The 15,796-nt window shown below is 36.0% G+C and overlaps 1 protein-coding gene and 1 long non-coding RNA gene across 2 annotated transcripts in view; one reads left to right on the plus strand and one right to left on the minus strand.

Moving 5' to 3' along the window:
* The window catches only part of WDR72 (WD repeat domain 72), a 212,792-nt gene that overhangs the window by 113,814 nt on the left and 83,182 nt on the right, over positions 1–15,796 (plus strand). The window contains exons 15-16 of the mRNA XM_019806345.2: positions 9,752–10,569; positions 13,191–13,282. Coding sequence (XP_019661904.2) covers positions 9,752–10,569; positions 13,191–13,282 — 910 coding nt within the window. The remainder of the gene's footprint in view (positions 1–9,751; positions 10,570–13,190; positions 13,283–15,796) is intronic.
* The window catches only part of LOC117802367, a 481,710-nt gene that overhangs the window by 74,884 nt on the left and 391,030 nt on the right, over positions 1–15,796 (minus strand). The window lies entirely within an intron of this gene.

Raw genomic sequence — 15,796 nt, forward strand, 5'->3', positions numbered from 1 at the left:
CACAGTCACAGTCACAAAAGTGAGAAGATGAAGGTAGTTTTAGAGTCAGTTTTATCAAACTTATTTTGTGGTTGTGGTAGTTTGGGCAGGTCAGATCCTTTCACAACAAACTCAGTGGGGGATCCAATATGTTTTCAGAGAGAAGTCTTATCAGAACATGTTGTCAGACAGTGCATTTCCACCTTCAAAGGCAGGGGGTAAAACCAGTCTTGTTTAACCATTTTGTCTTTCTGAATCAGATAGAAAAAAGAAGAGGCACAAGCTGAACACAGCAGGAGAAAGGAAAAATAAGGAAATGAATAAACTTTTTAAAATAAAGATGTTAGACTTTTACCTTCACATCTATCACATTTTTTCTTCTAAACTTTTGGGTCTTTTCTGGTGCTGCTTTTTATGTGTATATTGGGTTGTTGAAGAGTTTGAATTTTGTGTTGTTGACTTCAGTTTTACTTGTCATTTACTCTGGGTTCTTGCGGGGAGTGGAAGAATAATTCCTGTCCCGCTGGCCATCTGGGATTCACTTGCAGACTTTCTGACTCAGTAGCTTTTCCCAAAGTCTGTGTACTCAGACAAAGAGCTCATTTCTGTGTGCCTCTTCCTACCCCCCACCTGCTGTCGAGAGCATTCACATGTAGATATGTCAGTACCATTTTACTCCCCAGGCTTGCAAAGTTCAGAGGTTGGAATGGACTATTGTCCCTTAGTGCTACCCTCTTGCTGTCCAGATTGTAAACAACACCTCCTCCCTTGCTTCAACCTGGAGCTTCAGAGAGTGGGACTAAAAATGATGGCATATTGGGGAAAATACCAGAACCTTCTCTATGTGTACAAACCCTGGACAGTGCATTTTGGGGACCTATCTGTCAGGCAATCAGAGAGCATTCTATCAACAACACATGAGCTAATAACTTAAAATTTATATTTATATTTAGCTGTCACACTTTTGCAGTGATATAGATTCAATGCAATACATTTTGTTTTCAATTACTTGGTCTAAAGTTTTTAATCGTAATCAGATTGATGAATGTTTCAAAAGCACTTCTGTAAAAATGATGGTTTGCATATACTTCATCTAAAAGTAATATATTTATATTTTTTGCACAACATTATTCAGTCATGATTTAGTATAATACTTTTACTTTTTTAAAAAATTTTTAGCAGACTATTTTTAATAGAATTCTTGTTGGCAGAATATATTGTATATTGTACCATATAAATATAAATAAGGTTAACATTTATTATAGCCTTTGCTAAATATTACTAAATATTGTGCATGTCCAATCTATAATATGGAAGCTCAGTAATGACTATTATTGGCATTTGTTGTCATTCTATATTACTGATGTTCAAAATGATGGTGAAACTGTTTTTAAAGTCCTTTGGTGACATGACTTTAAAAATATACTATTTCTTAAAAGATTTAAAAATTTTTAAACAATGAGAACAATCTAGAATTAAAATATTCAGTCATTTTAGGACATTAAGATATAACAATGGTTTATACTTGTAATCTGTATTGACTTGATTCCAAATGAAAACCTACTTTATTGTATGTTAAAAAAAACTTAGGGGGCACCTGAGTGGTGCAGTTGGTTAAGCGTCTTTGACGCTTGGTTTCAGCTCAGGTCCTGATCTCAGGGTCTTGAGATCAAGCACTGGCTTGGGCTCCTTTCCCTCTTCATCTGCCCCTCCCACCCACACACAACCCCCCCACACACACTTGTGCGTGCTCTCTCTCTCCCTCAAATAAATAAATCTTAAAAAAATACTTGGAATAATATTTATGATTTTGAAAATATTCTAAAGTGTCCAGTTGCTCCTGAGGCTTAAGGTGATTATATTTAGGGACAGAAATTTAGGATTTTTGTTTACCACAGTGCAATGGGTCTGTTTTGGCTGTGTGGGTCACAAAATAAGAGGATGAGACCAGACCAGGGAGTGTGTGATATTGCTAGAATCATTGCTGTGATTGTGATTGGCCCAGTAATTGAGAAGTCTAGACACTGTGGCCAGAGATGATAGCTTTGGGAAGTGGAAGTGCATAGGAGTGTGGGACTCTGTCTTCAGCCTGCTTGATTAGCCTGTAATTCAGAAGACATCATTAGAGTTTGTGAATAGGTGACTTCCTCTCTTAAATACCCCTTCAAGCGTCACAACAGAATAAATCTGAAACTCAACAGAGTTTGCAAGGCTTTAATGTCGTCTGGCTCCTGTCCTGTCTGGCTCATCTGCATTTCCATATTCTGCTCTCCAGCCGTACTAAAATTTGTCCCAGTACATGCTCTCTACATACACCCTCACCCCAACTCCAGCTGTCACTCCAGGGGTCTTCTCGTGTTTTTTTCTTTGCCTGGAGTACTTGGTCTTGCACTTTTCTTTAGTTCATTTCTCCTTATTCTTTCAGATTGCAGTGTGTTGTCACTTCTGCTCAGACTTCTTGAGTCATCAAGGCCGGATATGAGGGGCTTGCTTCAGACCTTCATTGCTTCATACACTGGCCCTTACTCTGCCTTTATCTAAGCTGTGCCGTTCTTGCTGGGCACCTGTCTCTTCCCGCTCTGAGTGTAAAGGGTGGGAGCTGCATCTGTGCAGATGCTGAGTCTTGTTCCGTATTCTGTGGACAGCGACTCATACCATGTTCTACTTAGTCGGCCTGCAGCAAGGACCTCTTGAGTGTGTGCTGAATGAATGAAAACAGGGATAGACCCAAAGCATAGATCTGGGAATGGTAACCTCCGAGAACATGAAGTAGCATGTCAATTAGAGACAATGTTAGTTGCATATTGTTTTTAAAGATTTATTTATTTATTTATTTATTTGAGAGAGAGAGAGACAGAAAGAGAGAGAGAGAGCTCGGAGAACGGGGGCAAAGGGAGAGGGAGAGAGAATCCTAAGCAAGTTCCACACCCAGCTTAGAGCCTGACTTGGGATTCGATCTCACAACCCTGAGATCATGACCTGAGCGGAAATCAAGAGTCAGATGCTTAACCAACTGAGCCACCCAGGTGCCCCGAGAAAATGATAGTGTATATTTTTAAGAGTCTTGATACATGTCACCATAATGTTTTGAAAAAAGATAAGGCCATCTAGGTGTCATCAGAGTCCTGGTAAAATGAGCACTCAAGAGCATGGGATCCTCTACTTTTTGTTTGCTACTAAGTTTGAGAAAATTTTAGCAAATGTAAAGGCTCAAAACCAGTGTGGTATGTAAAATTTTATGCTTGTTTCATTTTTATTGAGACAAATGGCTTAAAGACTATCCACCTCTGTGGTATTTTTGTCTGTTGCTCATTTTATTTCTTGAGATACAAGTATTTTGCTAATTAATTTCTGTGAGTTGCTAATATATCTAAAACATTAGCCTTTGATATTCTAGCAAATCTTCTTACGCTTTTAAATTTAATCTGATTAATGCATTTTTTGGAGATATAATCAAAAGGAGATGTTAAGAAATCTCTGCAATTTTATAAAAAATGAGATTATGCTTTTTAAATCTTGGGATTTTCCATAGATAATACATGTGAATTTCTTGCTATGGCACTATATATTTTACAAAAAACCTCTTTTTAATATCTGCTTGGTATTTTAATGTGTGCATAAATCATAATAATCTATTTAGCCAAATCTATATTATGGGAAATTTATGTTATTTTCAGCTTACTTATGGAGACAATTCTATAATGAACATTCTTCTTCATATAATTTCGTGTATCTTTATAATTTTACTGTTAGAATAAATCGTTTTTAAAAGAATTTCTATATCCAAGGTTATATAATATTTCAAGGTTGTTGATACATTTTGCCAACTGCCTTTTATAAAAGAGATGCCAATTTACACCCATCGTGAAATGTAAGAGAGTGCCCATTTTCTCTCTCCCTAATCAAAACTAAATACAGTAGTCCCCCACATCCATAGTTTCCGTTACCCATGGTTCAGAAGCAGATGATCCCCCTCCTGACATGTTATCAGGTCAGTGGTAGCCTAAAGCTACACCACAGTGCCTGTGTCATTTAGCTTATTTCATCTTATCACTAGGCATTTCATCATCTCACATTATCACAAGAAGTAGGGTGAATACAGTACAGTAAGATATTTTGAGAGAGAGAGACCACGTTCACATAGGTTTTGTTACAGTATATTCTTCTAAGTGTTCTATTTTATTCTTAGTTATTGTTGATCTCTTCCTGTGCCTGCCCTATAAATTAAACTTTATCATAGGTGTGTCTGCATCGGGAAAAACATAGTAAATATAGGGTTTGGTGCTCTCTGCGGTCTCAGGCATCTACTAGGAGTCTTTGGAACATACACCACATGGATTCAGGGAGCTATGAATTTTAATTTTTAATTCTACTTACAAACCCGATTTCTATCTATTAGTGGGCTAGTAAAATAAACATCCGTACCCCTTGGGTACATGGCAGTCACAAACACAAATTGCCTTTTAAAGAATGCATTTTCAACCCATGACTCAAAGGCTTCTCACTGATAACGTTTCACACATGCACACACACAGTTATAAAACATAAGGAAAAACATCAGCAAAATCAAAAAGCAGAATATTCACAAGGATTTTAAAAGTTGGAATTATAGATAGATCATACCAAATAAGTACCTTTTAAAAAGTAAAAGAATGGTTTAAAAATATAAGTAAGAAATAACTGACTGTAAAAATGAACAATTTGTTTTTTTAAGGGGACCAAATAGAACTTATAGAGATTAAAAATATAAAACTCAAAATTAAAAACTCAGTAGGTAAGTTAAATGTTACAGTAGTGATAGGTGAGAAGAAAATTGGCAAGCTAAAAGAATTCTGAAGTGATCCCCAGCATGAGGCACCAAGAGACAAAGAGATGAAAAAAAAAAAGATGAGAGAGGATAAAGTGTGTGACAAACAGCTCATCAGAGTTCTGTGTAGGGTTAAAGGGATGGGGAGGGAAGATATTCAAAAAGGTAAGTCTGAGAATTTAACAAAATTCAGGAGAGAGAGAAATACTCAGATACAATGTAGGATTGGGGGGAAAACATCCACACCCAAAAGAATTCTCGTGATTCTATGATTCTGTGCAGAATAGTAAAGACAAAAGATCTAAAAAGCAACAGAGAGAAAAGACAGACGGAGTGACAGACTACCAGCTGACATCTCAACTGCATCAAAGGAAACCCGAAGACTACAGAATAATGCCTTCAAAAGTGCTGTGAGAATATAAGTGAAATTAAAATAGTATGCTCAGTGAAACAATCTTCTGAGAAAAACATTATTCCATTGAGAGGATCTACAAAGTCAAAATTTGATTCTTTGAAAAGAATATCAAAATCAATAAACATCTGGCAAGAAAAAAAGCAAAAGCAACAAAACTAATATCAGAAATGAAAAAGGACCCATAGCTACAGGAAGTTTAAAAAATTGATAAGCAAATAATATAAGCGTCCCTCTGAACAATCAGTAAACTATCGAAAGAAATTAAGCATGGTCTAAGTAAGTGGGAGATACAATTTGAAACTTGACAAACATCCTCAGACTTATATGAAAGAGTAAAAGACCATAGGGACGACTGGATAGGAGAACCTTCCCACCAGATCCGAAGTCTTTTTGTAAAGCTATTATACTATGAAATATCCTGGGTCCTAGATAAATCAATGAATGTCTCAGGCAGCAGATCAGTGAGAAAAGAACACATTCATAAATGATATTGGAACAATTGATATCAAGATTAAAAAAATGAAAATAATTTCCTATTGCAAACCAAACACATAAATGAAAAAGAAAAGTATTAAAGATTTAAAAAGTTGTGTGAACCTGGGGCGCCTGGGTGGCTCAGTTGAGTATCTGCCTTCAGCTCAGGCCATTTTCCTGGGGAGCCCCGCATCTGGCTCCCTGCTCAATGAGGAGTCTGCTTCTTCCCCCTGCCCATAATCTCTCCCCCTCTCTCTCACACTCTCTCTTTAAAATAAATAAATAAAAATCTTTTTTAAAAAAAAGTTGTTTGAAACTTTACATTTTGGAAAAAGTATAGGTGAACACTTTAATTTCCTTTGAATAGGGAAAGTTTTTATTCTTCTTTGTAAAGACAACCCAAAAAGTATAATCTTTAAAGTTTCCTAAGTTTGACAGTAGTAAAATAGGAACTCAGTGTTTATCAGAAAACACTTTTTTAAAAGATTTTATTTATTTGAAAGAGACAGAGCAATCATGAGAGAGTGGAGGGAGGGGCAAAGGGACAAGGAGAGGGACAAGCAGACTCAGCTCTAAGGGAGGAGTCTAACATGGGGCTTGATCCCATGACCCTGAGATCATGACCTGAGCCAAAATCAAGAGTCCAGCGCCCACCCAACTGAGTGAGCGCCTGTCAGAAAACACTTTTAAAAAATATTGGAAAGACAAGCCACATATAGAAGGTATTTGGATCACATAACCAGCAAAAGATAACTTCCAGAATAAATGTATAACCCTAACATCAATAAGAAAAGGATAACTAGAAAGTTTATAAAAGCCATAGGTAGGCACTTTATACAACAAACATGAAAGGCCAATGAAATATTGCCTTGATACTCAATTAATGGTAATAATTAAAGAAATGAAAATTAAAACTACAAGGGATAACAACTTATATCTCATATATTGACAAAATAAAATCCTGTGTTAATGAGCATGTGGTAAATGGAAACTTGTCATACAATGCTATGAGATTTACAGATTGGTACAGATCACTTGGGAGAAGAATTTGGATAATCTCATAGTTAAAGAAGTGCCTATCTTATGAATTATTGTCACTCTAGCTTTTCTTTTGCAACAGTAAGTCTTGAAAATAATTTAAATGGACACTTAAAAACAATAGATAAATTGCATTATATAGCTTAATACTTTACAGCAGTGTAAATGGAAGAACTACAGCTGTAATCATCAACAAATATGAATCCCACAAATATAAATTTCATCATAAAGCAAATTGGAACATTATAAACAGTGTATTAATATATATGTAGGAAAATATAAAACAAAAAAGTAAATAGGTCAGTTGGAAATACATATTTAAGGTTAAGACATTAAGTGAAACCAAAGAAATCGCAAACATGAAATTCAAGGTATTGGTCACCTCTGACAGCAGGCAGAGGTATAGAATCAGGGAAAGTTCTATTTCTTTAGCCAGAATGGGGACACTTTGTTAATATTCCTTTGACATTTCATTAACAGTATTTATTTACTATGAAATGTATAAAATACAGGAAAAACTAAGCACAGGACAAAAATGGATAGCACAATGAATTATCTCAGAGCGCTTCCCTGCATAATCACTACAAAGATTAAGTAGTAAAATATTCAACATTGTAGAAGCTATGTCCTCCTGTCCTTGAAAAGTAACTACCATCCTTAGAGATTTAATATCTGTGCATGCATCCTTAATCCTGTTGGGGTTTTTTGCCCGTTTTTTTTTTTTTTAACTTAACATGAATGAAGTCATACAGTTAATTATTTTATGTCTGGCTTCTTTGGTCAACATTATGTGGGTAGTCTCACACACTTTATACATGATGTTGAATGTCTGTCAGTTCTCTCATTTTCACTGTTGTATATTTTTCCGTTGTATGGATACATCACAGTATCTGTCCATTCCACTGACATTTAGGTTCTAGTCTGGGGCAATAATGAACAATGGTGCTATATAGTTATGTCCCTGTTTCTTTGTATACAACATTGATAATCCGAAAAACACCAAATTACGGCTTATATGTTATGTCGTATGTACTGAACATTACATAATAATGAATAATGTAAGAAGCCTTCTTTGCCAAATTAATAGGTAATGAATGGTATTATTATCTCAGTTTTGCTTCTTTTTTACTACTGGTGGTAAGCATTTTCCCTCATATTTTAATTTGGATGTTACTCTTTTTTAATTGCTACTGATGCTATTTGCTTTTTTCAGACTTTTTAGTACTCTTTATTTTTGATTGCAAAAATCATTTATTAATAATTATATTAACCTTTGTACTGTCGTATTAGAGGAAATATGTTTAAGTTTGCCCCATTTTGTTTTTTTACCTTTAAATTTTTTAATGGTTGGTTTTTTTAAACTTTCTTCTTTTATGATTGTAAATTAAATATATCACTGGAAAAAACTCCAAAAACTAAAAAAAAATAAAACAACAACAAAAAACCCTAAGTTATAAATAAAGATCATTTTAATCCTTTCTTCCCAATTAATTGTTGTTAACATTTTGGTGCATGCCTCTCGTGACACTATATATATATATATATATATATATATATATATATATATATGTGTGTGTGTGTGTGTGTGTGTATACACACACATATAATACACGCATATATGTGTATACATATATTATACATATATGTACATATATGTATTATACATACATATATTATAGGTATATATATGGATTGGCATATATATATATGCCATATATTATACATACATATATATAGGTATATATATGTATTTATGTTGACTATATATTGACTATATATGTATATTTATATTATATATTAAATATATGTGTGTAAATATACTTACATATGTGAATATATCAATATGTAAATATATCTGTATATTCATACATGTAGTTTTATGAAACGGGGATTATTTTTTCTGCCTAATAGATCATTTTTTCCCAATAAATATTGTTTTACACCATGATTTTAAAATAGTTTAATGGTGTTCTATTGTATACATATGTTAATCATTCATTCAACAAATATTTAATGAGTGCCTTAGTAATGCCATATATCAGTATCATTTTATAGGCATGGGGGGCAAAACAACGCACAGAACTCCTGCAAAGGTGGAGTTAGGATGCTATGGGGGAAAATACACAGTAAACAAATTTCTCATGTAATATAAGGTAATTGTAAGTACTAGGAAGAAAAAAGCAAGGAAGAGGATAGAGAGTAATGGGTTGGAATGAGGGGAGAGGGTACTCAAGGAAGGCTTCATAAATGAGCAGAAACATAACTGAAGTATGGGAGCCCACCATGCCAATGTTGTGGGCAAAATCATTTTAGGCAGAGAAAGAACAAATGAATAATGCAAGACTTCAAAAAAAAAAAAAAAAGCTTTTTGATACTGGTTAACATCTAGGTTACTTCCAAATATTTAAAATTTTAAACAAATTCGAAGAGAACATTTTTGTCAAGACTTTCTAAATTCTTGCAGATGTTCTGTTCTTCTTCTTGATTTTTTTTAAAGATTTTCTTTATTTATTTGTGAGAGAGAGAGAACACAAGCGCTCAAGCAGGGGGAGCAGCAGGCAAAGGGAGAAGCAGGCTCCCTACTAAGCAGAGAGCCTGATGCAGGACTCCATCCAAGGACCCTGGGATCATGACCTGAGCCAAAGGCAGATGCTTAACCAGCTGAACCACCGAGGCGCCCCATGTTCTTCTACTTAATTTTCAAACCCACTTTTTCCCTGTTGTATGTCTTCACGGCTATGTTGATAGGAAGATATGAAATCATATATGAAAATGCATTAATCTGATGCTATCTTACTTCATAAGCCTAATTCATATTTTTTAAAGGAAAAATAAAAGTTTTAGGAAGAAAAAAGTTTTTAAGGAATATTAGAATATAGAGTGTTTAATTTAGAGGGAAATTTTTATAACAGACAAAAAAATTAAAATGACTTGCCTTAATGCTTTCATTTTATGCCATTTTAATATGGAACTTTTAATAAAATCACTTAAAAAATAAGAACCCTTAGACATAATTTTTTTTTCTTAATCTCCTTTAGGTTGCTGATGCCAAGTCTTTCTCAGGACCTTTTAAGGTCTTGCCTGTGAAGACAAAATGGAGTAATATTGGCTTTCATATCCTTCTATTTGATCTGGAAAATCTTGTTGAACTTTTGCTGCCAACTCCAATCTGTGATGTTGACCCTTCTAATTCATTCTACGGTAGTGAGATCCTGAGAAGAGCCAAAAGCACAGTGGAGAAGAAAACACTGACACTGAAAAGAAATAAAACTGCCTGTGGTTCTCTCTCAGCAGAGGCGCAAGCCAAGCCTATTGGTGAAAACCCAGCCCAAGGAGATAATACTGTCAAGTTCTTAGAGGAAAGTGATGGCATTAAAAGGCAGAAGAAAACAAAGAACTCCAAAAAGATGCACCCTAAGCCATCAAGAAAAGTAGATGCCAACATCACAGTAGATGCAGCTAAATTGTTCCTATCTTGCTTTTTGCCATGGGGAGTGGATAAAGAATTAGATAATCTCTGCATTAAGCATCTCAATATTTTAAAGCTTCAGGGTTCTGTTTCTTTAGGACTTGCCTCAAATGAAGATCGCTTCTCATTGATGCTGCCGGGCTGGGATGTGTGCAATGATGAAATGAAAACAGACTATTCAAAAGTTAATTTATTTTCCAAAAAAGTTTTGGACTTGTCAAATAAATACACGTCCACTCTTCCAAATCAGGTTGGGTTGCCAAGAGGACTGGAGAATAATTGTGATTCCTTGCAAGAGTCAAACACTCTAGTTTATTTATTGAGCAGACTATTTGTAGTTAATAAGTTAGTTAACATGCCTTTAGAGTTGGCATGCGGAACTGACAGGTAAGAGATGCGTAAAGATTTTCTGTTGTTATTTAGGACATTAAAAAAATTATCATTATGTGCTATATTTGGCTTTCTACCCTCTCTCCTCTCCTTCCTTCCTTCCTTCCTTCCTTCTTTCCAGATGAAGAGTTAACGTGCAACAGCTCCTTTAGCTCAAAACACATTTAAGAAAATCTTCCTCTTAACTCTTTGGGATCTCAGGATAATTTGGGCAATCAATCTATATGTTTTAAAATTTATTCATTCAACAAATATCCATTGCTCTCATAATATGTGCCAGGAAAATCATAGTGCTGGGTGCTGAATGATTTAGTAGATAGGTAGAGAGATAGATGATAGATAGATTGATTCATACACACCTTAAAATCCATTTTACTTGCTGTGAATTAAATATGAACAAAGAACATTTAAGTAAATGCCAGTGATAATGTATTTCATATATCAGCGGAAAAAGTTTCACAATTCATACCTCAAATCGCACCATTTAATTGATACGTCGGCATATTAAACTAGAGGCAATCAGTAACTCATTTACAAAAAAATACAGTTTAGTAATATAGCTGTTGTTTTTTGAATGTTTAATGTCTGTTAGTCACCATGTAAGTACTTTGCTTACATGGTTTCATCCAATATGCGAAGCTGGCATAGAGGTACTATTATTTTGCTCTTTGTAAAGATGAGGATATTGAGTCTTACGGCAAAAAGATACCAACTCCAAGATTAATTCAGCTCCTTAGAGTCTGATTCAAAGCTGAGCACCAGTCCAATTCCAGAGCCTGATTCATTACTAACCTTAACTCTGTGCGTTTACCTTCTTCCACTGCTAAATTTCAGTATAGTTTTCCAGTCTGATGTTAGAAGATTGAATTCACGTGCTTACTGCATATGTCCTTAGCACTATATCAATAAATTTCTCATTTGGGTAGGAACTAATTCAAATGATAAAAATAATGCACATGAAATAAATAGAAGAGCCCACTGAAGTAGGCTAAAGGAATGAGGAAAAATCTTTGTACTATAGGTAAGTATTTTGGTGTTCAGAATAAAGAGAATAATTAGTCTGAGGTGAAACCATCCAAATGCTTTTACAGAAGAGACATGGTTTGCACTGCCCACTACATGATGGTAAACTGTCCCTGACATTTCTGTCCTGTGATAGGAGCTCAATTCCAGGCACTGTATGGTCAGCACAGTTCCTGCCCTCAGTGGACCTACAGTTTGGTAGCAAGACTATGGATTATTTAGAATTTGATATTATGCTTCCTTCCATTATTATGCTTCTGTACTGCAAGGTTTCCCATTTTCTGTTCTGTGGCCCTAATCCGGAGGAAATAGACTGGTAAATTTCTGCGGTTTATATACTTAATTTTCCTCTGTTTTCATTTCTTCTGTGTGTATACATACACACACACACACACACACACACACACACTTAAGTTTCATATAGGCTTCTTTTACTTTTCTTTCTATGACTGAGAAAACTACAATGCGCTGAAAAGTATGATAAAGCAGAAAATGCAGTCAGCCTGGAGCCTGAAAACCTGGGAATAAAGCCTGGTTTTGTTGTTAGTAGCCACACATAGCTTGGGACAAGTCACTTAGACCCTCTGGGGCTTGCTTTCCTCACTTAGAAAATGAGGCGGGTGGGATAGGTGACCACCAAGATTTCTTCAAATTCCTAAGAACTTGGGCTGCTAACAGATTATATCTGTCTAATCATGATCCCACAGAGCATGATAGTAATATCATGAAGGGAGGGACTACATTGTTATTTAACAGAGGTTTTCATTCTGAGTTTGCTCGTCAAACAGAGTATAGCATATAGAGGGGGTGTCTGGTGCCCTGAGGGGGGATTATGGGCTCCCAGCCCACCTTCCACTACATAGCCTTAACATTGCTGCCATACATTAGTTAATTCTTTACAAAATTCTTCATTAAAACAAATTAGTGAAGGAGTTGTCAGGATTAGAGACTACTTTACGAAATCAGTCTCTTCAACTTTGATTTGTCAGACTGCGTGTCATTTTTTTTAGGAAATCAAAATAATGTGTATTGGATCTGTCACACCAAATCCTTCCAACAGATTTGGCCATTTCACTAACATTTCACTGTGGTTGTGAAGGTTGAGAAATCCTTGTGGGTTTAACAGCTGGATGCATGACGTAACTGCATTTTAAAGAAAGAGCCATCTGCTTATGCAAATATTCCTGAACAGTACCTGAAAGTTGCTATGGTTGAATCACTGGCCTGGGGTAAAGCATGCCTTCCTTAGGTCCTTACAGTACCTGGGGAGAACTCTGGCAGATGTCAACATATTAGGATTCAAAATATATTGCATTAACCACAAATTATGTGACCTAACGTAGCGGGGCTCCTCCTGGAAAAGTGAGTCACAAGATAATTCTGGTAAACTAAGATTCAAAACTGGGATTAAGGTTTTAGTAGGAACAAAGTGGGGAAATTTACCAAAGAGATTAATGTGGGCAACATTGCTAAAAATAACCTGTGTTCAATTCCAGAATTTTCTTTTTGAAGTGGTCATGCACTCAAATCTTCAATTTATTTATAAAAATATTTTTCATATATCTTTAATGATATCCTTATTATCCCCCCCACAGGTCTTTCAAAATGGAATCTGTGCACAACAAGGCAAAAAGTCCTGGGAATGAGATTTTGACTTTTTCAAGCTTCTATGGTTACTTACGAAATGGTAAAGGACTTAGAGACATAAGTCTGATTTTTTTTTCCTCTGTGAAATAGATTAACCAGCCCATCTATAACTGGATCGCTAAAGTTTAGAATGAGCAGTGATTGCGTTTATGGTTTTAGTCTGTATTTCACATGGCTATACTTTTGTATTCTGTCTATATTTGAAATACACATGATTTTTTAATTAAAATTAATAACGTTACATGTAATGTGATGAAGTTCATCAAATGATCTTTGAAATGCCTGAAAGTCTGAAACTTTTCAGCAAAAGAAATATTTGGATATTAAATTAAGGTCACCTATGATTTATGGGAAAGTTTATTACATCAGTATCTTTATTACCAAATAAATGATTATTATATTAGACAATTTTATAGCTTTTTCAGAAGGTCATATAATGATCCTTGAATTCTTCTGAGTAATAGTCTTGGTGTTTAGATTTTCTTTTGATGCCAAATAGCTAATGTAGCTCAAAACCTGCTTCTCTAAATCTTTGACATCTCAGTAAATGGCAAATTGGCCCTTCTAGTTGTTGAGGCCAAGAGCTTTGGTGTCACTTGGGTTCCCTTCAGAATATATCCCAGATTCTGACTGTTTCTCTCTACCCACATGACCACCCCCAGAGCCTTCATCCCTCCTTGCTGTTAACCACGCTGCTCCTGTCCCTCTTTCCCATACTCAGTTTGCAATCAAGCAGCCAGAACGACCTATTGGAAACTGAGTCAGAACCTTTTTGCTTCTGCTTAAAACCTTTCGGCAGCTTCTGTTCCACTCTGAATAAAAACCACCGTCCTTAGGAGAGTGTACAAGGCCCAATATAACCTGGCTCTTCTGCTACTGTGATTGCGCACACCACCACCCTCAACCGACCTCATGTCTTTGTACTTAACTTACCCCTTGCTTCGCGTGGTCCCGCTACACTGGAGCTTTTGCTCTTACCCAAACATGACGGGCAGGTCTTAGGGCCTTCGTACTGGCTCTTCTGCTGCCTGGAATATTCTTTCCGTGGATCCCAGAGGTCACCCTGCTGCATACCACCTCCACCTTGCATCCTTCATTCTTGCTCAGATGCCATTTTATCAATGAAGGTGCCCTTATTTCTCCTCAGCACACTCTATCCCATTCCCTGTTTTACTGTTTTCCATAATTCTTTTCACTCTCTGATGTAATATATATCTTTTATTTTTCATTTGCCATCTACATCCTGCCACTAAAATGTAAGCTCCATGGGGGTTATTATTTTTTTAATGACAGTTTTATTTACTGCTGCATCCCCAGTTCCCAGAACAAAGCCTTCAAGGAATTAAGCAAATACCTTTGGATTTGTGGGTGAATAGTAAATAGAATAATGGTTTTGGAAACAGATGGCTGAGGTTTAAGATCTAGTTCTGCCACTTACTATTTGTGGAGCTTTGGGCATGTCTTTTACTCCTTTAAAAGTTGTATTTACTACGCTTGTAAAACAGGAATAAGATTCTAGACTTGGCATGCATGGTGCCTCCGAATTTCTGCAGTGTACCATTGATACATTGAGATGCCCTGAACAGTGGTACACAGGGGCCTTCTCAAGGCTACTGAAAAGAAAATTTGGAATATTTTAAAGTGAGAGTTTATTAATAGTTTCCAATTTTTGAGTGTCTAGTATATTCAAGAATTATGCTAATGCTTTTATACATATTACCTCAATATAGAAACAACCTTGCACAGTAGGAGGGACTATCTCTGTTTTACCCTTGGCCAAACTGGGGGCTCAGGGAAGTTAGATGACTCACTCGAGGCAAAGAGCTGTTGAGCAGAGGGGCCAGGATTCCAGGCCAGCTCTGTCTGGTCCCAAACCACTTGCTCTTTCCATTACATCAGCACGCTTCTCACTTGGGATTACTAGTGTCCCTCCTAAATGGTCCCAATCTGGGTTGCCTGCCTTCTCCTTAAGTAGTAGCCCTTAGTAGGGCATTTATCCTTGTTTTCATTTTTTTTTATAACATTAAGAAAAGGATTAGAGTTTAAAGCATAATATAAGTGGCTTCTGCAGAGATGGAGAGGATTGCTAACCAGAGCGACTGAAGCCTCCAGCTTTTCCTCTGGCTGCCCCAACCAAAGCAGCAGGAGCAACTAGTGTTACTACTGAATAGCCTCCCCCATGTTTAGAGGTGGCATTTATAGCATTTAAGATTCACTTAGGCCCTAAGGAAACATGGGTTTGTGTTTTAGTAATTGGAAGATGGGAGGTGAAGGGAAAGGAAGGGTTCACTTTATGCTATTAATTCGGTAAAGTCAGAGCCTGAAGAATAAAATAATATTCTGAGGTGCTCATTCTAAAGGGTTGACAGGAACCAATACCCAGCAAAAATGGTGACTCAGTAATATTGGTAAGCCTGGGGTGTTTTCTTTTTATCTTTCCCCCTGATGTTGCAATTAATTCTTTAGTTCACTGACATTGCCAAGAAAAGTTGGCTCTCATTTCTACCTCATATTAAAATTTTAACATCACATTAAAGTGCACTGTGAAGTACCC

This window comes from Ailuropoda melanoleuca, chromosome 5 (genome assembly GCF_002007445.2).
Source record: "Ailuropoda melanoleuca isolate Jingjing chromosome 5, ASM200744v2, whole genome shotgun sequence".
Taxonomy (NCBI): Eukaryota; Metazoa; Chordata; class Mammalia; order Carnivora; family Ursidae; genus Ailuropoda; species Ailuropoda melanoleuca.